Source organism: Eptatretus burgeri, chromosome 12, assembly GCF_056783735.1.
Source record: "Eptatretus burgeri isolate ZD-2024b chromosome 12, Ebu_testis_v1, whole genome shotgun sequence".
NCBI classification, from domain to species: Eukaryota; Metazoa; Chordata; class Myxini; order Myxiniformes; family Myxinidae; genus Eptatretus; species Eptatretus burgeri.
Window position 1 is genome coordinate 24,877,328 of NC_140972.1, and position 24,924 is coordinate 24,902,251.

Genomic DNA, 24,924 nt, shown 5'->3' on the forward strand with positions numbered 1-24,924 from the left:
TCGCTTGTGGAAACACGGGCTGCGGTGAACCAGTTGAAACGGGGCAAAGCTCCAGGGATCTGTGGCATCCATGATGAACTTCTCAAGGCTGGTGGAAATGCTGCACTCGTGTCGTTGCATGCAGTTTTGTGCTCTGCCTGGAACACAGGCATCATCCCAACTGACTGGAAGAGGGGCCTTGTTGTCCCTCTCTGGAAAGGGAAGGGTGATCGCCAAGACTGCAACAACTACCGAGGGGTGACGCTGCTCTCAGTGCCGGGCAAGGTCTTTGCTCGGATAATTCTTGATAGGGTTCGCCACCATCTGCTTGAGCACCAGCGTCCAGAGCAGTCAGGCTTTACACCAAAGAGGTCAACGATTGACCGTGTCCTTGCACTTCGTGTCCTCACCGAACGCAGGCGAGAGTTTCGGCAGGGGCTGCTTGCAGCCTATGTTGATCTCTGTAAAGCGTTCGATTCAGTGAATCGGGATGTCCTCTGGAGGATTCTTGGTCTTCGTGGGGTGCCACCCAAACTGATCGATCTGATGTCTGAACTCTACTCTGGTACTGAGAGTGCTGTGAAGTGTGGTGGTACCATCTCTGACTTATTTCCAGTTGTTACTGGAGTTCGTCAGGGATGTGTACTTGCCCCCACACTTTTCAGCACTTGTCTGGACTGGATTTTTGGGAGGATGTCGGAGAGATCAAGTTGCAGTGCATCGTTTGGCAATGTCAAGATCTCGGACCTTGATTTTGCAGATGATGCAGTCATCTTTGCGGAGACTTTAGACATCCTCTTGGGGGCCCTCGAGGTGCTGAATGAGGAGTCTGAGCCGTTGGGATTACGGATTTCTTGGGTCAAAACTAAGATCCAGGCTTTCGGTGACATCTTGGATGCTGCTGTCCTGTCTGTGGTGAGGATGTTGAGGTCGTGGATAGATTCACTTACCTTGGCAGTGATATTCATGTCTCCGCAGGTTGTGAGCCGGAGGTCAATAGACGTCTGGGTCGGGCCTGGGGAGTCATGGATTCACTGGATCATGGGGTGTGGCGCTGCCGGTACCTGTGCGGGAGGACGAAAGTCCGAGTCTTCAGGTCCTTGGTACTTCGTCTTGCTCTTTGGGTGCGAGACTTGGACTTTGACCAAGGATCTGAGACAGAGACTTAATTCCTTTGGTACCAGGTCTCTTCGAAGAATCCTTGGCTATCGCTGGTCGGATTTTGTGTCCAACGAGCGGTTGCCGAGAGAGACTCGGATGAGATTTGTTACCTGCATAGTCCGTGAGCGTCAGCTGCGGCTGTATGGACATGTGGCTCGTTTTCCTGACGCTGATCCTGCTCACCAGATTCTCTCAGCGAGCGAGTCTCATGAGTGGAGGAGGCCAGTGGGCCGACCACGTGCCTCATGGTTGCAGCAGGTTGACCATCATCTCAAGGAGACGGGGATGGGCCTGGCATCTGCCTGGGGGATGGCCAGACGGAGGCCCCTGGAGTACCGGCGGAAAGTGGACGCAGCGACGCGCTGTTCTGGCACATGCTCCCATACCTGACCTGATATATATATATATATATATATATATATATATATATATATATATATATATATATATATATATATATATATATATATATATATATATATATATATATATATATATATATATATATATATATATATATATATATATATATATATATATATAGCAAGAGACCGATCCAGCCACAAAAAAGGGCAAATAAACACACACACACACATCATAGTCTTGCAGAAAACTTAAGAGCACATACATCAAGCATATTAAAATAAAATAAACTTACTTTTTTGGTAAACTTCAGAGTTTTTATTTCAATGAAGGCAGAATGAACAGCTTTCATGAAGCTCTTGTGGTTGTTGAATGCAACACGTCCAGAACCTATGAAATAAATGCCAAAACCCATCACATTTTATAAAGTTTAAATGTGCACACAAACAAATCAATAAAAATAATCTCTCCTCTTCACATCGGCCTGCACACCTCTTCGATAAAAAGCCCGTGTGGACGAGTGATATGCTAGGTGCTAGCGCACAAGATAATGCACCAACTATAGAAGATGGACAGCACTACAACAATCAAGGAATTGAGGAACAAGAAAGTGAAGGAAATATAGCAATCTGCAAATAGATAGGAATAGTTAATAGAGATATTAAAGATGATGGGTAGGAATGGAGGATGACCTGCAATGCAAACATAAAACTGAAGGAAAGAATGATGAAGGAAGTTCGATAAGTATAAAAAGGTCCAAAAGAAGAGGACAAAGCCTGGATTTGAAGAGTTATATAAAGGGTGATGAAGAATGTTTGTCCCCCAACAGGGACAGAACAAGAATGGTGAAAAAGGAAGAAGACGTGGAAGTGGAACCAAAAAAAAAGTAATAATAATAAATAAACCAATGTCACCCGCAGGGTGACCCGTATCTTGCCAAAAGGTGACCACGTGTGACTTCTTTAAGGTCACACTGAGGTGAACAGAGCTGCTATCCACCAGGAGCGACTCCTTGAGGAATATCTGCCTTCGAGAGATTCCGATGAGAATCGTTCCTACAGAGTAACCATGAAAAATATGTTTGCCTCATAACGTCACCAAATGACGTCATAATGTCTCAAGCTTGACATATCTAGAAAGCACTCATCGAGATGTTCAATTTGAGGTACTACACGATATGGTTCCTAAAACTTGAAAATTTGACCTTGGGGTCAAATATGTTTGACCTCAGGCACTAACCATGAAGGTCAAGGCCAATCGCCACCAAAAACTAATCAGCTGAGCACCAGACCATATACTACATTCCCAGAAAGTTTGGAGACGATCGATTAAAATTACTCAAAAAATAAGGGTTTCGTCGACTCCCCTGATTTGCGACAAAGTGACCTTGACCTTCAAAATTTTATGCGCTGAAAGGGACCTCTATAGGCCTCTGATATGCGAAGTTACAAAAATTTCTAATGATAACTGTGCTCTGCAGAGTGATTTATACGTGATTACAGACAAAAAAAACAACAAAAAAAAATATGAAGGTCAAGGCCAATCACCACCAAAATTAATCAGCTGAGGGCCAGACCATGAACTATATTCCCATGAAGTTTGAAGACGATCCATTCAAAATTACTCAAAAAAAAAAAAAAAAAAAAAATCAGGATTTCGTCGACTCCCCTGATTTGCGACAAAGTGACCTTGACCTTCAAAATTTTATGCGCTGAAAGGGACCTCTATAGGCCTCTGATATGCGAAGTTACAAAAATTTCCAATAACTGTGCTCTGCAGAATTTTTTATACGTGATTTCAGAGAAACAAAAAAAAATAAAATAAAACATACAAGCTGACCAACATATCTTGCCAAAACGAAGTTTTTGCAAGATAAAAAAATAAAATAAAAAGGCCACCAACTTTTCTGCAATGAAAGAAGCAGGCACTGCTTCTGCTTTGTGGGAGATGTAAATACATTGCACTATGGATTCTGCAGCATTCATGAAGCAAGTGTGAAGAGAGGGTCCCAGCCCACAAGGGAAAGCAACACACCATTGGGCTTTGCATGGGAGGTCATTTTGCAGGGTCAATCGCACTGTGTCCAAAACTGTTTTGGAGAGCTACACCCTCTTCTGGAAGAGCAAAACAGGATATAAAGACCTATATAGTGATAGCACCAGTGGAAGAGTCAGCAAGCCAGCAAAGAAAGTGGCCTTGCATTTCACAAGCGGAAAACATGGCAAGCAGAGCTGGGCACCAGCCTGAATAATGCCTCAACTACTTGCTCGGGATGCCAAGCTATCCATAGAGAAGCAAGCAGCAGCATGTCCAAATTTGAGTGACTTGCACAGAAACCAGTGATGTTCAGAACTATAAAAATAAAATAAAAAGCCAAGTTGGAAATCAGCTGCAATGATAGATTCTATGACTGCTTACAATTACAAGCAAACCAACTTCAGGAGTTGAAAGGATCTGTTTCTACATCACCCCACAAACCTCATTTCCCCCACCCCCCCCCCCCACCACCAAAGCTCCTTTCCCATATATTCAAGTGAGGTTGGGTTGTCCTCCAAGCACTTGACAGGCAGCCAAAGTTGATAGACAAGTTGAAGAGAAGCTAAGTGACAGCAGGAAAAGCGAGATTTGAGAACAGGAACTAATGAAAGGTTGGCCAAAACATAGTCTTCTGTTTAAATGTTGGCACCTTTCACAATCACAGGTTGGCATAATCAACCACAGGTGAAGCAGGACAAATACAGATATGGTCCTGAAATCTACGATTTACAACACCTGCTCTCAATAATACAAGCTTCAAATTCCTTATGGGGATAAGGAAAGGTCAAATTCCCCATGCAAGTCATTTAAAATACTTTGCTCAAATTACATCAAGCTACCATTTCAAAAGTTCGACAAAGTTTGCTCACCAATAGGATAGCGGTGCTTGTCTGTGTCTATCCCAGCATGCACCACACCATCAAACAAGTCATTCATGATTTTTGCAAGACCCTCAGCATTCAGCATCCCATGTAAAGCACCAACAAAGACGGTCTTTACTGGCTCAAGGCGCCGAGAGTGGTTCCACACAAAGTCAGAGCCTGCCACCACCCAAGGAATCACTTGCACCTGCAGTACTCACACGAAATTTACTGCAGAATTAGTTTTGTTGTAATCTTTAATATCCTCAATCAGCATTAGCTCGTCACAACAGATAACGAGAACAAAGTAACAAATGTAAAACTATCTGATGTATCCAGGGCAGCATTGGAGACATTTCAACTCACCTTTAGTAGCAGGGCAGGTACTGGAACCAATTAGAATCATAGGAATTATTAAGGTAAAGCTAAATTAAAGATAGTTCAAGGAAGTTAGTTCAACAAATCTGATGTAGTTCTGCAAGCGAGTAACCAATTGAATTATAAAGAAAGGGAGGTAATGCGATATACTTGGACTTGGCGGCACTTCATAGGAGATCAGAAAAGGCTGCAAGTCAAAGTGAAGACTACGAATTGATCTAAAAAAAAATAAAACTAGAACTGCCAATTTATAACTGCTGGCAGTGATGACCGGGTACCCAGTCCGTCAGCCTTTGACACAACTGATACAACATGAGACTTAAATCATAGTCGCAAAGTTTCGCATTTATCGGATAAGCGGTGCCAGAGAAAACATTATTTAATGGTGATACAAACACAGGCCTGCTTCGAGACAGCGCGGAACAGACGAGTTACGAACCGGGCAGCACAAAGCGTTCAATTTCCTTATTACTGGCGAACAGATTCAAATAATTAAATAATTCTGGCTGCCAAACCGCATGACCGATCAGGTTGAAATTTTAAACCTTTGTTTCGCATGTCGGCTAAATTACAAATGTGAAGTTTCGTGTATATATATTGTTGCGGTCTTCGCGCCCGCCGGCGTGCTGACGGCCACGTAACTCGAATCGCGGCACGTCGCCCACCGGACGGACAATCCAGTCGTGACCCTCTCGGACTAACGCCGGGAACCAGTCACGGGTGGACCTTTCGGTCTCACCGCGATCGAGCCAATCAGCCCCCGCGTGGGATAGGGTTGCTCGCCAAATTCGACCTACCTAAGTACCCACGCGGAGGGTAGACCGGGCGATCGCACCTCGCCGCAGGTCGACTTCGGACACGGGCCACTTAAGCGACCCGTTCCGTACTATCAGAATAACCGAGCGGTGTTATCGTCGACCTCGACGGTTCGATTAATTATCGGGCGTATTCAGCCCACTACCAACCCTTTACGTGAAGCAAGATGAGGGTTCAATGGGGGAAAAGACGAAGCGAAGCGGGAGAACAGTTCAACAATAAAGCACATTTATTCGCGGCACACGGGAAGCACACAAATACAATTCCACCAAAAGCACACAAAAAAAAGAAAACACAATTCCATTTACACAAAAAGCAAATATAAAAGTGAAAACACAGTGCAGAGCTAATACCGACTACCGAGCACACGGCAACACTTATACAATTCTACTTCACAGACGGCGCCGACAACACATACCCAAAACCAAGGAAAAGAATACCCTCAAGAATGAGGCGGGCCTGAGGCCGAGACCGGGTCGCGCCTACCCGTCTGGTGATGAGACGCGGAGCGGCGATGGCGCCTCACTCCGCGGGCCTCGCGGACAGTGTCAGGCAGGGGGTGGGAAAAGGGGCCCCCTTGGTCGCACTATCTCAGCGCGGGGGGAAACAGGAGGGGGTTGCTGATGCTCGGGGTATAGAGGATCTTTATTATCCCTGGTGTGCGTCTCCACCTCGGCCAGGTCGCGCTGCCGGCCTTCCTCGGGCGTGCAGCTCCCGGCACCGTCGCGAGCACCCCCTCGTCTGCCTTCGCCGCTGCCGCCTCTCCGCCTCTGGACTCCTCTTTGGGCTCTCCTCGTTGGACTCTCCGATCGACTCTCCCCTTCGCGACTCTCTTCAGCTTCTCCAGCTACTGCAGGCTTCGGGCTCCAGACTTCCACACTTCTCTCTCTGCTGACTGACGAACACCGTCCTTTTATCCCCCCTTAGCTTCGCCTTTGACCCCCTCCCTTTGACCTTTCACCTCGCTCCCCATTGGCCCGAGAAAAAGTGGGCGTGAAGGCTTTTTGATCCACAAATTTGCATATATCGATCGTTCTGGAGGCGGGGCCAAATCGCCCCTCGCTCACCGATTGGACGGCAAAAAGTGGGCGTGTGTCGTTTTTGAAGCACAAAATCCGTGATTTTGTACACGCTGTTCAACGTGCGCCCTGCACGAGTCCAACACCGGTACCCACAGCGGGGCAAGAACGGTGGCGATGCTACGGTTGCGAGGTGTGACGTGAAGGTCGTGGCGGTTGTGGTGAAGCGGTGGTTGTGGTCGGTGGTTGATGTTGTGGTTGTGATCATGGCGGTTGGTCCAAAATAAAGATAGTAAAAGAAAAACGGCTATCCTGAAGAGTCGCAGCACGTATAAATGACATGTATTCCCACTAGACAACGGGTTTGGGCCTAACTACACATGCACTTACCGAGATACCTCACCTAAGGGACCTGAATGGTGGTTTGCGAATTTGGTAACCACAACACTACCCCTTCCCTTTTTACAGACTCGTCCTTCCGAGTCGTCAAATTTTCGTGTGCCATCATGTGCAGTTTTCCCCTAGTACATTTTACCTACGGATCCCTGAGTGCGACATTCATGGTATTCGTGTCCCCAAAATAAATAACCTGAGGGCTGCGTAACTATCTAAACAAACTCACTCACACGGACGACTTAAATAAAATTGCCGGCGCTAGACAGACATGCCGGGGGCGCACTCATATTTACAGTACATCTTAACCTTAACTTACAAATTTTACACTAAACCATGGCCCAGGATCATTGAACTCTGCAAAAGAAAAGCAGTTAGCAGGGAGCCAGGCTGCCCGCATGCAGTCTCTGGCTCAAAACAATGCAGGTGACAGGGAACGTGGCTGGCTGCTCACACGCAGTCCAAGGCTTTCCCTTTTGAACTGAACGCAGTGAACCACAACGGTGCATGGGCTGCACAAACGCAGTCTCCGTGCCAGCTCAAGTGGCACACGCAATGAACACAACGAATGGATGGATGAATGGATGGATGAATGGATGGACGCAAACACGGTGCACGGGCCGCCACTGCAGGCCCGTGTTGTAGCTGCCAACAGGGCAGTTCTTGCAGCTTACAAACTGTTGCCTTGCGGATCCTGGCGCACATGGAAATGAACAGGGGGGGGGGGGGCAAAGCAAAAATTGAACGGGGCTGGTGAACGTGGGCAGTGGGCATGGCATGGCAAAGGTGAGCAGGCAAACACAGCCCGCAGAAGAAGAACGTTGCAGGCAAACACAGCCGGCAGATGAACTGGCCGGCACAGGCCTCGAAGCAAAACACGGCCAGCCGATGGCACAGGCCTTGCAGCAAAACAACAGCTGCCGATGAAGTTGGCCGGCCTCTGCCTTGAAGCAAAACACGGCCAGCCGATGAAGTTGGCCAGCCTTTGCCGTTCCGTGGAGGTTGGTGGAGGGAGTGCGGTGGTGCTGACCACTTGGAAGGCGGGCTCGGACCTACCTACCTGTCTCCCTCCCAACCTATCGCCTTTGCCTGTCACTGTACATACCCACTCCCTTAATTTGTCAAACCCCAATTTAGCCCCAACTTATTTTTTTGTTGTTTTTATTTTTACTTCCCCTCTATAAATCGTCCCCTAACCCCCTTTATCGTCTTTGTTCGGCTAACCTATCCTGTCACCTAGCCTACTCCCAACCCCTACGTTCCCTTCCCGGAGGGGAATAAGGGAGAGCTAACGTCCTGTGTCGAGGCCCAACGAAGCCTCAGAATGGCCTCCCCAGAGTTCGGCAATCTTTAACCAAAGTGGGTCCAGCGGCCCACAACGACAGCGAGGGGATGGATGGTGCGGAGGGGTACATCTCCTAATCTACCCTAACCATTTAACTGTTAAACTACCCCGGGGCTTTCAACAAGCGCCTCTCGCTTAAACTATTGGTTCTATAAACCCAGATTCCCGTCGCCTGTGTTGGTGTCCTCACAATTTCGGGCCTCGCCCCCCAATTTTCTCTCCGTGCCCTCACACGGTCTCATGGCTGGGACACGTGGCTCCCTCTGGCAGGCACGACCCTCTGCCGAATCTCCCGCTATGGCACCCCCGGGCACTACACTGCCTCCGAGCCTACCAGCTCCCTAACACCGGGGAGTGCCCCCCCTGGCACCTCCCCTGAAACGCACACGTGGCAGGCCGGCCTCCCGGGCCCCTTTCCGAGGGTCACCCGTGCCCACAACACTGCCCACGCGGTTAATGGCGCCCCGGGCCCCCGCACCAAGCAGGCGCACCCGTGCCCACTACTCTATCCCGGCCCCCCATGGGCCCATGGCCTACCACGGCCGACTAGCCTGGTGCCCGGGGTACCCACTCAGCGATACTCACCTTTCGCAGCCACGCTCCCAAGCCCGTCAACAGGGCTCCTGCACCCCTCCAAATGGGTCTCGAGCCTACACTCCCACCAACAACAAAACGACCTCCATTTTTCAATTTGACTAACCCAGCTAACTCACTCTACACTGACCCCGGGGTCCCTTGGGCGGGAGTCACTCCTCCCCCCAATCACTCATCGCACCATGCATTCCCCATTCGCTCCACTCACACAGACCCGCTGGCCTCACTCACTCAACAAGTACTCACCTCACAACTCACCAACTGCTGAACTCTGCCATCCTCCGAACTACATCCCCTAACTAACTCGTGCTCCCACGTCGTCCCTTAAACTATAGCACGTTCCATTTAACCTACGTAGCTAAGCTACGTCCCCTCTACACATTCATAAGTCTGTCCATGTCTCCAAATAAATCATTTTATTTCCCAACCTAAATCTGGCTACAATCCCTCTACCTAATCCATTCCACGGACTCCATGAGGACTTACCCCTGCCCCATGGAGTCGGTCTAGCTAAGCTAACCCTTCCCCCTAACTAGTTTCCATCCTGTGCCCAGGTAAGGGGGTCTTCCACCCCTTTCCCAGGAATCCTGTGCACCCGAAAGTGAGGCTTTTTTTTTTTTTCCATGCGCAGCACCTGCGCGGCAACTCAGAGCTCGCGCACTTTGCACCTGCCCGTGACGTCATGCAGCTGCACGTGTTCCTCGTCCCTCCTTGGGCCAGGACCATCCGGCAGAGATACCCCTCCTGCCGGATTCCAACCCCACGTGCAGCCATGGCGTCACCGTGCGCATAAAAAAAAACACAAGCCCCACGTCTCGAGGGGTTCCCCACGCGAACACATGTGCTTTGCCCGTTGGAGCTTAACACACACGATCGCGTGGAGAACCCGTCCGGTCCAAATCCATTTACCTGCCTAAACTTTGTCCGTCCGCGGGATCGGCAAATCCACCGCGTGCGTTTCCGGACCGGGACTTCACTCTCGCAAGCGAGCACGTGGTGGTCTCGTGCGTTGCACAGCACGAACCGCGTGCTCACTGCTGGGTGAACCCGGCACGGTCCCCGAAACAACTACAGCCGCTACCCGGCTTTCTCTCCTCTGTCGCCGTCTCCGTCTCCATTCCACACACGCATACCTGCGTGTTACGACGCACACAGTCCACTCCATCAAACTCACACCGGGAGACGCGGCTGCGTGCTCCCGCATGCCAACCGACATCTCCCTCACATACCGCTCTCTCACACACACGGTCTCCCTTGCATACGGCCGTTCACTCACGCGTGCCTCATTCGCACACGTGGCTCCAAGCACTCGCGGCCTTCCACTCACTCGTGCCTCACTCATACACCGTCCCTCACTCACACACGCGAGGGCACTCACCCGCGGTGCCTCATTCACACACACGGCGACACTCACACACGCGGTCTCTTCCACACACGGTGCCTCACCCACACACGCGGGGGCACTAACCCGCGGTTCCTCACTCACACTCCGTGCCTCAGTCACACACGCGGGGGCACTCACCCGCGGTGCCTCACTCATACAGGCCGTTTCACTCACACCCACGGCCTCTTCCACACACGGTGCCTCATCCACACACGGCGTGCTGGGAAGCACGTACTCCGGCACCATCGCCACCACACCACTCACACACGGGGTCGCACTCACACCTTGCACCACACACACAGGGACAACCACACTGGGGATTCGTGTCCCCACAAGGGTCTCCGGGGCCTCTATACCCCCCAAGCTTTCCGTGCACCCGTCCACAGCACTCGTCCCCTCAACCTCGCAAAGCACGACCGAACTCACCTGGTCGTGACTCACCTCAAGGGGGCATACTCCCTCCCCTCGTTCCTGGAGCAGGCCATCCAGGTGCTCGCACTGGGTCCCTACCCAGTCCGCCAGCTCACCCCCATTGTCCTCCACTACCTCTGTGTGTGTGTGTGTGCGTCACTTACCCCGTCTTCCTCGTGTAGTCTTTCCTCTATTTTTTCTATCTCCCGTGTCTCTGCCAACTCTTCACCCTTTACCTCCCTTGTCTCAACTATTATTTCCTTTGTCACGGCCTTCATGCCCGCCTGCAGGCATCGGCCCATATTCTGCGTCTCACCCCGGAACTTTTTCATTTCCTCCTTCATGTTTGCTTCCATTCCGTTCATTTTTGTATCCATCTTTTCGTTTATTTGTTGTGTATTGCCTTTCATTTCATTTTTCATTTCATTTGTCATTGCCGCATTCATTTGTGCCAGCATGGTGAATAGCTGGGCCATGTCGGATGCACTCAAGTGAGCCGTTTCGGCAGGGGTTGGGGAAGGGTCTTGGTGGAGAGGGGGGGGGAGGTGTCATACACCGCGGCCGCTGCCGCACCCACCTCGGGCCCTGGGTTCAGTTGGGCGAGTCAGTGTTCCTGCACAATCAACATTTCCTGCTCGGGGATTCCATCCTGGACCATGGATCCTACACATTCTACATCCATTTCTAATACCCCCGGCTCCCGCTCGCCTTGAGACGCCATATTGCTTCTCGTGAAGGGTTAATTTGCTCGCTCGTAATTTGGAGGGAATCGGGGGTCGCTTCTCTCACCCCTGGACCGATTCCCGTGAATTTAGCCGGAGACAGGAGAGCCCGTTTTCCTGTTCTCCGATACCAGTGCCGAGAGGAGGGCGATGAATTTGTATCCCACTCCTGACACCAGTGTTGCAGTCTTCGCGCCCGCCGGCGTGCTGACGGCCACGTAACTCGAATCGCGGCACGTCGCCCACCGGACGGACAATCCAGTCGTGACCCTCTCGGACTAACGCCGGGAACCAGTCACGGGTGGACCTTTCGGTCTCACCGCGATCGAGCCAATCAGCCCCCGCGTGGGATAGGGTTGCTCGCCAAACCCGACCTACCTAAGTACCCACGCGGAGGAGGGTAGACCGGGCGATCGCACCTCGCCGCAGGTCGACTTCGGACACGGGCCACTTAAGCGACCCGTTCCGTACTATCAGAATAACCGAGCGGTGTTATCGTCGACCTCGACGGTTCGATTAATTATCGGGCGTATTCAGCCCACTACCAACCCTTTACGTGAAGCAAGATGAGGGTTCAATGGGGGAAAAGACGAAGCGAAGCGGGAGAACAGTTCAACAATAAAGCACATTTATTCGCGGCACACGGGAAGCACACAAATACAATTCCACCAAAAGCACACAAAAAAAAGAAAACACAATTCCATTTACACAAAAAGCAAATATAAAAGTGAAAACACAGTGCAGAGCTAATACCGACTACCGAGCACACGGCAACACTTATACAATTCTACTTCACAAACGGCACCGACAACACATACCCAAAACCAAGGAAAAGAATACCCTCAAGAATGAGGCGGGCCTGAGGCCGAGACCGGGTCGCGCCTACCCGTCTGGTGATGAGACGCGGAGCGGCGATGGCGCCTCACTCCGCGGGCCTCGCGGACAGTGTCAGGCAGGGGGTGGGAAAAGGGGCCCCCTTGGTCGCACTATCTCAGCGCGGGGGAAACAGGAGGGGGTTGCTGATGCTCGGGGTATAGAGGATCTTTATTATCCCTGGTGTGCGTCTCCACCTCGGCCGGCCTTCCTCGGGCGTGCAGCTCCCGGCACCGTCGCGAGCACCCCCTCGTCTGCCTTCGCCGCTGCCGCCTCTCCGCCTCTGGACTCTCCGACTCTGGACTCCTCTTTGGGCTCTCCGATCGACTCTCCCCTTCGCGACTCTCTTCAGCTTCTCCAGCTACTGCAGGCTTCGGGCTCCAGACTTCCACACTTCTCTCTCTGCTGACTGACGAACACCGTCCTTTTATCCCCCCGTAGCTTCGCCTTTGACCCCCTCCCTTTGACCTTTCACCTCGCTCCCCATTGGCCCGAGAAAAAGTGGGCGTGAAGGCTTTTTGATCCACAAATTTGCATATATCGATCGTTCTGGAGGCGGGGCCAAAATCGCCCCTCGCTCACCGATTGGACGGCAAAAAGTGGGCGTGTCGTTTTTGATCCGTTTTTGAAGCACAAAATCCGTGATTTTGTACACGCTGTTCAACGTGCGCCCTGCACGAGTCCAACACCGGTACCCACAGCGGGGCAAGAACGGTGGCGATGCTACGGTTGCGAGGTGTGACGTGAAGGTCGTGGCGGTTGTGGTGAAGCGGTGGTTGTGGTCGGTGGTTGATGTTGTGGTTGTGATCATGGCGGTTGGTCCAAAATAAAGATAGTAAAAGAAAAACGGCTATCCTGAAGAGTCGCAGCACGTTTAAATGACATGTATTCCCACTAGACAACGGGTTTGGGCCTAACTACACATGCACTTACCGAGATACCTCACCTAAGGGACCTGAATGGTGGTTTGCGAATTTGGTAACCACAACAATATATATAGAAGCAGTGGTTCCAGAGTAAACATTAATTGATATTTATCCTTCAATCCAAGACGGCGGCCAAACCATGTGACGTATGACGTCATAATTTTCACCACATGTGCAAACACGAACGTAGACCATAAGCGCAAATTTTCGCTTTGCTAGGTTAAGCAGTTCCAGAGAAAACATTTAATATTTTTCTTAAAATCAACATGGCTGCCAAACCCTGGGCCCGATCCCGTTGAAATTTCAAACCCTCATTCCGCATGAATGTTCCACCATAAAGGTGATGTTTCACCTTTATTGATGCAGTAGTTCCAGAGTAAACATTAATTAATATTTTTCCTTCAATCCACTATGGCTGCCAAACGTTGCGTCGTACCTCAAAAGGGGGTGAGAACTTTTTATTCGTCATGGAGAGGCGGTCATAGTGGTGGAGTTTCGCCTGGATCTGTTCAGTGGTTTCAGAGAAAAAGACGTTTAAAGATATTATTTTTCAATCCAAGATGGCTGACGAACCATGTGACCTATGACATCCCAAATTTATATTCTGCATCCAACTTGGTATTGGAACACATTTGTGAAGTTTCGTGTGAATCGGTAAAGGTGCGTTTTTCTATCCAAGATGGCCGCAAAACCATGTGACGTGTGAAGTCATAATTTTTACCACGCGTGCACACATGGTGGTAGATTATAATTGCAAACTTTTGATTTGTTAGGTTAAGCGGTTCCAGAGAAAACATTATTTAATATTTTTCTTAAATCCAACATGGCGGCCAAACCGTGTGACATCAATTCGAAATTAACAAACTTATAATCGCCTACCTGTCCCGAATATAGTTCTGAAATCTCCCCTTCCTCGGACCAGCGCTACTGGAGAAGATGTTTGGAGGTTTTAGGGTTTTTTCAAGATGGCCGCCAAACCATGTGACCGATCAAGAAGAAATTAACAAACTTGAGAAAGGCCGTCATGGGGAATATATGTGTGAAGTTTCGTCTTAATCTGTCTTGCCCTTCTGGAGAAGAAGATTTTAAAAATTTATTCATTTTCAATCCAAGATGGCTGCCGAACCTTGTGACCTATGATATCATAAATTTAAATTCTGCTTTCCATCGTCGACCCGAACAAGTGTGTGAAGTTTCGTGTAAATCGGATAAGGTCTATTTTTATATCCAAGATGGCCACCAAACCATGTGACTTCTGAGGTAAAAATTTTTTACCATGTATGCAGAGTTGAGGGAGGAAGGCACTTGCAAATTTGCTTCGATGGCTTATGAAATTCCAGAGAAAACATTATTTAATATTTTTCTTAAATCCAACATGGCGGCCAAACCATGTGACCTATCACTTCGAAATTAACAAACTTGCATCGCATACATGTCACGAATATAGTTCTGAAATCTCGCCTTCATTGGACCAGCACTTCTGGAGAAGATGTTTGAAGGTTTTAGGGTTTTTTCAAGATGGCCGCCAAACCATGTGACGTATCAACAATAAATTAACAAACTTGAAAGAGGACCTCAGGGGGAATGTGCCTGTAAACTTTCGCCTCAATCTGCACAGCTGTTCCGGAGAAGGATTTTTTTAAAAAAAAAAACACTAAAAAACAAGATGGCGGCCGAACTACGTCATCGATGACGTCAAGAAAAACATTTTCGTTGGTGATTTTAGGCGTAGATGATGCTCAAAGTTTTTCAGATTTTTCCTATACAGCGTTCTACTTGACGAATTTTCACCGGTATATCGCTTCACCTATGACGTCACGAAAAATCACACGTGTTCCCCATAGGGAGCTTAGTAAAATGTATCAAACGAAAAATTTTTCCATTGCACGGTTTCCGAGATACAGATGTCCAAAGTTTATCGCTTTTTTCAAGATGGCAACCGTACCACGTGACCAATGACGTCATAATTATAACGTGATTGTGCTATCAAAAAAGATACATACTATGGCAAAAATTGTGTCGATCGGACTTAGTGTCCCAGAGAAAATGATTTTTAAAGCGAAAAAGGGTGCAAAATGCTGGCGGAAAAATAATAATAATGCGTAATAATAATAAACAGAAGAAAAACAATAGGGTACCCTGTACTCACAGGGTACCCTAATAAAAATAAAAATTGGGCAAAATGGATTGAAAACTTGCTTGGGGAAAGAGCAAAGAATGGTCATCATGGTGGGGGGAGGGAAATTAATCTAGGATATAAAAAGGAATGGCATACCTCAAAAATCAGTAAAGGGCCCAAATATGTCATTTGTCAAGCAGATTTAAGTGTAGACAATTGAAGACAGAGCTAAGTTGTAAAATAAACCTCAAAGTGGGTTGATCAGATTTGGAAAAAGCAGATATTGCATGGTGTCGGCAGATACAGTATATTATGGGGGGGGGGGGCAGAAAAAAAAAAACACCAACAGGTATTTGGAAATGGGGGGGGGGGATAGAGATTAAATGCAAAAGGCAGTTATGGAGCATGCACTGCAACATCTGCCATTACGAGTTTGTAGTGGTTAACTCAGTCCCAGGCAGTAAAAAGGAAAATGAATGACACGCAAATTTTTTCCCATGGCGATAACTTGTAGATTCAACACCAAAACAAGGAAGCAGGGGTCAACATTGATAAGCAGTTAGGGTAGAAGCATTAGTTAAAGCAGTGAAGAATCTACCGAGTAAAGTGTGAGGTAGTAGCAGCAGTTTGGATTAAAAACAATGGGGGTTGAGTGCAGGGATATTGGAATATTCTGATGCTGAGAGATGCATGAAAAATATGAACATGCCCAATTCAACAACCTCACAGTTGCCCTCGACACTCATGACCACCTCCCCTGCACCATAAGTAAATAAATAAATAAAATAATAAACCCACACCTATATGCTGCCAATGGCAGTTTCCCTTTACCTCTTAGTTACCCTTCCCACCCCGAAGCAAGCTGAGCACTGCTTGAGTATCAAATGACAGGAAGAGTTCAGTACAAGTGAGGTGGCTGAAGAGGTTTTTCTCCCTCTTTAGTCCCACTTAACTTTAACCATCAAATACAATTGAAGTACGAAATTTGTGCACGGATATTTATTTTCAAACTAATGAGGTTAATCGCCCATCATGGGACCAATCAGAAACTGCCAGTGATGGTCAGAGAAGTGCTGCACAGTTTAAATTTAAAAACACAAAAAACACAAACAGTGGTCAAGTGCTTGCTGATGAGATACTGTTACGGCTGTGGAAATTCGCAAACCACCATTCAGGTCCCGTAGGTGAGATAACTCAAAGTACATGTGTAGTTAGCCCCAAACCCGTTGTTTAGAGGGAATTTATGTGATTCATTCGGGCTGCGACGCTTTGAGTTAGGCGTTTTTCTGTTCTATCTTAATTTTTAATCAACCGCCATAACCATCAAACCACCACCAAAAACTCTCCACCACCCTCACCTCTCTCCTTCTACGGCCATTCCCGCATCACCTGTGAACACTGAGCGTCGGGCTGTCTTGGGCTCGTTCAAGCGATACGCACCGAGCCGCAAGTGCAAATAGCAGCCTCTCAGAGGGAAAAATTCGGATCAAGACTGCGACACGCCCACTTCTGATCCGTCCAATCAGCAAGCGCGGAGCGGCTTGGTCCCGCCTCCAGGGAGTCCGTGTGAAATCGAAATATGCAAATTCTAGGATCAGGGGAGGTTCACGCCCACTTTTCCTCCATCCAATGGGCGAGCGTGGCTCCGCCCCCGAGCTCATCCTGATCCGGAAATTTGTATATGGGTTCTCCTGCCGGCCTATAAAGCGCCAAGCGCAAGGCGAATCAGGGAGAGTCAGTTTGGAAGAGCAGAGTGTGGCAGCATCGGAGTCGGGAGGCGAAGGCGTCGAGTTGGGTTCTGCAGTCGGCTGAGAGTTGTGGCAAGAGGCCAAGGAGCTCGGGTCCGAGGCGAGGAGGACGGCGGTCGGCGGGAGATCGCTCGTCGCAGGACCCAAGCCAGCCAGCCATTCTCCCTCCCCCAGAGCATCAACAATTCCCCCTTTTCCCCCATGCCGAGATAGTGCAACAAGGGGGCCCCGTTCCCACCCCACTCCAAACGTCGTGCCAATGAAACCCGCGAAGGAGCACGGAGTCGGGGCACAGCCACGTCTGCGGCTCGTCCGCCAACGCGCCACGAGAACACTGGTAGGACCCACCCGGTCTCACGGACCTGGCCGCTCCTTCAGGTCCCGCGCACATATTGGCCAACAGGCCCATCTGCCCTCTTGTCTAAGAAGGGTGGCTTCTTTCCTTTGCTTTTGAGTAAATGTGTGTCAGCGCCGTGTCTTGTAAAGTAGAACTGTATAAGTGTTGCCGTGTGTACGCTTATTCGGTTGTAACTCTGCGTCGTCGTTTTTGTTTTCCTGATATAGGTGCATTCTGACTGTTTGGCTGTATATGTGTGCTTTCCGTGTGGCGCGTAATAAATGTGCATTGTGTGAACTGTTTTCCCGTTTCGCTTCGTCTTTTCTTTGACTCTCCATCCTGCTTCAGGTAAAGGGTGCGTAGTGGGCTTAAAACGCCCGATAATTAATCGTAACAGTCGAGGCCGACGATAACACCGCTCGGTTATCCCGATAGCACGGTACGGACCGCTTAAGCGGTTCGTGTCTGGAGTCAGCCTGCGGCGAGGTACGATCGCCCGGTCGACCATCCACGCAGGTACTTAGGTAGATCAAATTTGGCGAGCAACCCTATCCTGCGCGGGTGGGCAATTGGCACGGTCGTGGTGGGGTTAAACCCCCACCCGTGAATGGCTCCCGGCGGTTCAGAAAGGGTGACGGAATTGTCCGTTCCGGTGGGCGAGGCGGCCGCCATTCAAGTCGAGCGGCCGATTGCACGCCGGTGGGCGCGAATTCGCAACAATACTATTGCTTTGAATTCAGTCAGGCAGCTTAGGACCGGATTCGAGATGGATATGGACGTTCCGGACAAAAGTGCCAATTTTTCCCCACATGTTAACCGTTACCTTAGCTTTCCATTTTTGATAGGAACCACTTCCTCCGAATACATTGAGGCCATCTTGGATTTTCAAGATGTCCACCATGTAAAAACCTGTATCTATCAATATCTCAGCTTCTAACAGACTTAGGATCACAATCTTGGTATCTGAATAAATTTTTGGGGTCAATGAATATAACTATACCATTTAGAAAAGCAACAGACAATATTTATCAACACAAAAAAGAAACTAAACATGAAATTTGAAAAAATAAAATTAAACAGAATACTGTTAATGTACCAGTCACTCACTGAAAATACTGCAAGAACCAACGATATAAACTGTAAACGTGACAGTAATCACATACCACTGCACATGCATTTTATTCTCAGCTTACTTCTCAGTGACAACTGCAGAGTTCAGTGCACTTCCAACGTGCCTTTCTGCATGAGCACCAAGCACCACATCCACTTTGAATCTTGCTGCCACATTTGACTAGTTCACTGCAGGCCTTGGGGACCACAGGTAACATTTTCCATACAGGAGCCCATGAATTGCTGTCCTCATTGAGAGTCCAGCTCCAACCTTCTGCAGTAGGTGCATGTTGTTCAATCTGCTCACTGGTGCACTATATTCCTGCCCGATATGCAACTCGCTTTGTGTGCTGAAATAGTGCATCTGTGTTGGGGGATCTGTGTAGTGAAATAGTGCATCTGTGTCTCTCCATAGTCTTCCCTTTTGGCAAAACAGCTCCTTTATAGCTTCATCCACACGTTGCAGGTCGCTGGTCTTATCATACAGGATAACAGTGAAGCATTTTTAGCAGCTGGAAATGTTGAGCACAAACCTCGACTTCTGTGCAAGGATGAAGTGTCGTGTCGGTAAAGGAACATGTCACATCATGATAGCAGTTCCAAGTCTCCCATGCTGGTTGACTTGCCTCTTCCAAAGGATGCAGATGTAGTCTCACTTCCCATGAAAGATTGGGAGGGCCAGGGATTTCTCCCTACCCAGGTCTTCGTAGATATCATTGATGTGATGATATGCAAAGTTGTTGCATGTACCAAAGGCAACCCAAATGCTCACATATTGGCACAGGGTGATCAGGTGATGGAACTTGCCAATGAGAATCATCGCTACATCCATGTCAACAGTGCGCACCAGACAGTTAGTACAGCCATTCTGAAGAGCATCCTGGAAGTGGATCCTGGTGTCTGCTTCTTCATGATCACATGGATCAATCGGTTCCTCGAAGAATAGCTGAGACACCAAATGTGGTGATGATTTCCTTCTCTTTGGGGCAATCCACAGTGGTAATCTTGTTGGAAAGAAATGCAAACAGTTCCTGTTTGTTAGCTGGGTCACGCAAGAAGTCAGCCCAGTTTCCTGGGAGCTTGTTCTTGCCCGCGACCTTTCTCCAAACACCCTTTCCTCATTTTTCTCGAATGAATTATTTGATGCTGCTGGGGATGTACAGTATGTGTCCCATACCACAATCAACTCTTTTGGAGTATTTGTTTTATGATGTGTGGTACAAAGATCCGATCAGCACGCTCATCAAATGTCACAATGTTGGTATTGGAGAGCAAATGCACCACAGCAGCTCAATCAAGAAGCTTCATGTCAATGGAATCAGGAGGCTCATTGTGAGTGTCTGGCCAGAATATTCATAAGATTTCTTTCCAAAGTACAATTTTCCATCAAATTTGAATGAGGTAAAGGATGGTTCTCACGGCTGAATAATGTACTCATGTCACTAACCCTGTACTGTGTGTGCTGCATCATGATGTAGAGGTGAGAGAACAGATAATAATCATCCTTTAGTAGGGAGATATTTCCCACTTGTTTGGTCTTGACTTCTGGCTGTGGACAACTGGAGAGGAAGGACATTCTTCTTAATTGGCTCATGAATGGAGGATGTGCGATCAATAATAAGCGTTTTGCAATATTTGGCAAACTGATCCTTTCCGAGACTATATACTGTTCGCACCATGTTCACCACAGATTCATTGAAAACAGCATGTCTTGTGCCAATAACTCATCACTGTCATCAAGGAAAGGGTTTCCCAGCTCAATGATGTCCTGAACCAGATTCTCAGCCTGCTTCTTGAAACTTCTCCATCTGTTTTACTTTTATTTTTTTCTTTCCTCCATGTTGATGGAACATCTTTCCTTTGCCGCTTTGCTTACACGTTAATTTTTTTTTTTATGGAATTGTTTTTTTTTTTTTTTTTTTTTTCACCAAATAACCAATCTGAGACTATCCTAAATGGTATAGTTGTATTCCTTGACCCTGAAAATGTATGTTTAGACACCAAGATTACGATCTGAAATGGCTTAGAAGCCGAGATATTGAGATAAAAGTTAATGTTGCAGCAATCTTGAAAATCCAAGATGGCCACCATAGTGGCCCATATGATATCTATGCCCCACAGATTTGGAGGAAGTTGTTCCCACCAAAAATGGAAAGCCAAAGCTATGGGTAGCATGTGGGGAAAATTTAGCACATCCATTTGCTAAGCTACCTCACTACCATTCCTTATTCTCCTCAATGTGCTCTACAAAAATAAAATAAAGACTACGACCACTACGACTAAAAAAAAATAAAAATGTACATTTTGGCTGAAGTTTGGAACTTGTGCAAAATATAATTGATAACCATTATACGCAAGACAGTTGGATGCCACACCATGGTATCAATGAGAATAACCGAAGGTTATCAGTTTTACTTAACACCTTCACATCACCTCTTTGGAACGCATACGGCGGCTTGAGACCTTGTAGTAATAATCTCCATGCAAGCCCCCATTGCGGAAATCATGTGTGCACGTTTGCAGCAAGGCACGGACAGATTTATCGGAGTCAAAAAGGATGTACACATACCCTGAAAAGGCAAGTCAACAATACAGAAACAATCATACAAACCTCCAATATGTACGAGTACCTTAACTGAGTACCATGCAAAACTTTTGGAACTTTAAAGATGTTAAAATCAATTTCAAAAGAGGTGCAGGTACAACAGTTTAGAGCACAGACATGATGGGCCGAATGGCCGTCTTCACTTTGCTTTGCAAAACTTTGCAGTTGCATTAAAAAAAAAGTTACTCTTCAAGGAAATAAAGTACACCAATCCAATTTAAATTGATCAACGGATACAAATTGTTCACTACATACAAATGCACAGACCGGGAGGTGGGAGAGGGAAGAAAAATTACCACACCCAAAGTGAAGTAGGTAGCAGAGAGTGTCGAAGTGCTGCCCAACCAAAAACGAGAAAATAAAATCTCAACTGTCCAAACCAACCAAGCATTCAATCTAACCATGGTGCTAACAGGAACAAATGCAAGGGGATTCTGCTGGTGGAGAGGAATCAAAATGGTTGGAGAAAAGAGAAATTGCATTCAATTTAAAACATTCCACTTTCTTTGCTTACAAACTAAATGAAGACTTCATATAAAGCTTGACCCAATCTGTTTAAAAAAAAAAAAAACATCAATTCACACCTTCATTTGAAGACATGCTTGAATTGGACAGTTGCGATTAATTAAATATACCCATCAGAGATGGGGAATCCCCCGCCATTGAAATAAATGTTGACGCCCAGCCAACCGGACGGTCGGACGACCCGAGTGACAACATCCCCCCCCCCACTTCCGCCACGGTGGGGGATAAAAACTCCACAGCAGTGCAACAACAATCATGTGTCGAAGAAACAAAGCTCATACTGGTACCGTTGGCGACATTACCTTTGGGCATATTACCTTTGGGCGGACATCGTGGGTGCTTTCCATCCTTACCAGGCCACTCCACACTAACAGAGCCGAAGATTTTGAAAGTGTTGATGAGGCCAGCTGCAGAGACATACGAACATCAAAACAAACCATGGATCAATCAAATAGTCAACATAGTCATACGGCACAGAAAACTTCAATTATCCATTTTTGTACCCCACCCATCTGACAAGGTCAGACAGGAAACGTTAACAAGAGCTCAGTCCGACCGACCGATTATCTGTCCATGTATTTTTGTGTATGCAATTTCAAAAACCTTTGAACATTTAGCTTTGAAATTGCAGATATCTATGCCTCATGACATTATCTCAACCTGATTATATCACCGCTGTGATTGGCTGAATTATGTTGCCATCGTAACCATCTCGATAACTTCGCTTGTGCATGTAACATTTCAAAAACTGTTTAAGATTTAGCTTTCATATGAAAGAGATCTAGTCTTCATACCACCCAAAAGGCAGGGGACCTTGAGTACAACCTGTTTTTGATCAACATGTACAGTATTAGGAACATCAAATTTGTAGATGAAAACGGTGACTTAATTTACAACTATTTAAACAATCAGCCAGATTTCAACCTGAATCCAACTTTCCAGTGTGCCAAAAGGGGAGTTAATTTTTTTTTATTGATTTTTCACGACTGCTCATGATTACAAGAACATTGAGAATCACTGAACTTGGTATCAAATTGGCTAGCTGAAGGCCAACACTTGTCTCAGACTCTACGTAAATCAAATTGTAGTCGTTTCCCACGACGTGACAATTTAACAAATGGAAAGACTTTGGCACTGTCTGCGTCTCAAACAGCTCAGTTTGTGGCGTCATCCACCGTTCTCATTGAAGGACAAAAATATCAAGCTGGCTGTCTTCACCGACATCAGCACAGCTAACTGCCGAATCAGTCATTGCTTCCATGACCTCTTCTCCTAACCACTTTGCAACAATTTGACACCCATAAATTCATATATTATTTTGTATGCAGCTTGTGGCTGCTGGTTGCATCATTGCTGGGAACATGGCTGTCACTGATACAGTTCCCCCTAGTTCCAGGAAGGTAGTACTCGTTTTGATGACCTCAGAAGGATGGCAGGCTACTACATCAGCCCACCTAGCACTTGACACCATGACAAAGGCTCAAACCTCAGGACCCTAAGATCTCAAGCCAGCCAGCCACCTTAACAGTGAAGCAAACACCAAGCTTCTGAATTCCTATGAGCATGGCATTGCCTGCTGCAGTGAATTGCTCCTGCCTTTTTATAGTTTTGCAATGTGTGGGTTGGCCACCAACTGACCATCATTTTCATTAAAAAAAATAAAAAATTTAAATGCTGATTAGAATTGATAAGTAGTGTGTGTAAGGATGGAGTGAAAGCAAATCAGATCAATGGCAGATTGAAACTGGAACATGACCCACACAAAACGTTTTGGAATTTAGCCTTGGACATGTCATACAAGGGAGTAAATTTCATTTTATCCTCTCTCCTGCAGTGGTAAGCCTCAGGAAGAGGCCGAAATAGAGGCAGCAGTATAACAAATTGACTCTTAGGAGTTCAAGGGTTAATTAACCAGTTATCCAAAGTGTACGTTTGTAATGACCAATGTAAAAGCCCAATTTAAGTTTGTCAAGACAGTTCAGCAGGGCCTGTCCCACCCACCCTGATATTTCTGTTTCATGCCAAAGATGGACAGACATAATGTATTCACCGTTTGTCTGAGCAGGATGTCTCAAAAGGTTATGAACACATTTTGACAACAATTTGGTGGACAGATTGGGTGCGTGACAGACTAATCGATTCGATTTCTGGTGAATATCTGGATCCAAGAATATGAAAATTATTCTTCACCATTGATGGGGCCAAAAAAAAAACGATATATAGCACAATGTTTCAAAAAGTGATGAATGTGTTAAAATGAAACTGTCGAGGAGTTGGGACGGTGACAAGCAGATTTGATTTTGGTCTGGAGTTTGTTGGGGGGGGGGGTGGTGGTGTTCCCCCTCTTCTTTTTTGAGACATCTGGTTCTACTAGGCACTGTATTGTGGTAGCCAAGCCCATGATCGGACCGAATCAGCCATCATGACCATTTTGACATGGCTCAAAGCCGACAGCTGCACCAACAAGTCTACAGGGACACTGCAGAGTGGGATCCATTTTAAAATTATATTCTTGAAAAACACCTGTGCCATGGAGAGCATTTCAGCTGCAGCATTCAATTGATGGGAGCTATGCAATGTTTTTTTTCTTCACAGACACTTTAGTGTTGCACAATTGCGACATTTGGTACATTTTCAAAATGACCACGTATCATGCACAAGTTATAGGAAATGAATAGCATATTCACCCAACATGGTTCAAACTAAAACATGCTTGCCAGCCAACCAAAATCTGGAAGGGGGGTTTAGACAAATTTTCATTTAAAAAGTCCACAGAATCAGAAAATTGTTTTTTGTTTAATGAACAAACATCGCTTCACTTAACACCTAATCACTGGTCTTTTCTTGAATAAATATCTTGGAAGGAAGATTTTAATGTTTTTGGTGTCCTTTTACACGAGATTGCCACCCCAACGCTCCCTTTAACAAAATAAATAAATAAATACATAAAAATGAAAACGGGGATTCCACATAGTACATCAGGAGACCCGCCACATCGATACTTTTTCAGCAGGACCTGTGTTTACATGCGGCCTGCAAATGCTCTGAACTCTGAAGTACTCAATGCCAGCAAGATAAATTATTGCTGGTCGTTGCAATACAACCAAAGATGGTGCAGGTGCACATATATTCCCACAAGGTACAGCTGAAAGAAAAATCTGGATAGCCAAGGTAAAACTGACAAGAGGAAAGTGGCATGGCACAACTGCTTCAAGCATA

At 47.1% G+C, this 24,924-nt stretch overlaps 1 protein-coding gene across 6 annotated transcripts in view; it reads right to left on the reverse strand.

Moving 5' to 3' along the window:
- Window positions 1–24,924, reverse strand: part of CPEB1 (cytoplasmic polyadenylation element binding protein 1) — a 68,682-nt gene that overhangs the window by 12,508 nt on the left and 31,250 nt on the right. For 5 of the 6 annotated variants that reach the window (XM_085849856.1, XM_085849857.1, XM_085849855.1 and 2 more), the window contains 4 exons: window positions 22,008–22,112; window positions 21,009–21,145; window positions 4,410–4,608; window positions 1,799–1,893 (listed from right to left, as the gene is read on the reverse strand). In XM_085849856.1, coding sequence (XP_085705982.1) covers window positions 1,799–1,893; window positions 4,410–4,608; window positions 21,009–21,145; window positions 22,008–22,112 — 536 coding nt within the window. The remainder of the gene's footprint in view (window positions 1–1,798; window positions 1,894–4,409; window positions 4,609–21,008; window positions 21,146–22,007; window positions 22,113–24,924) is intronic. The other variant, XM_085849858.1, reaches the window with a different exon arrangement.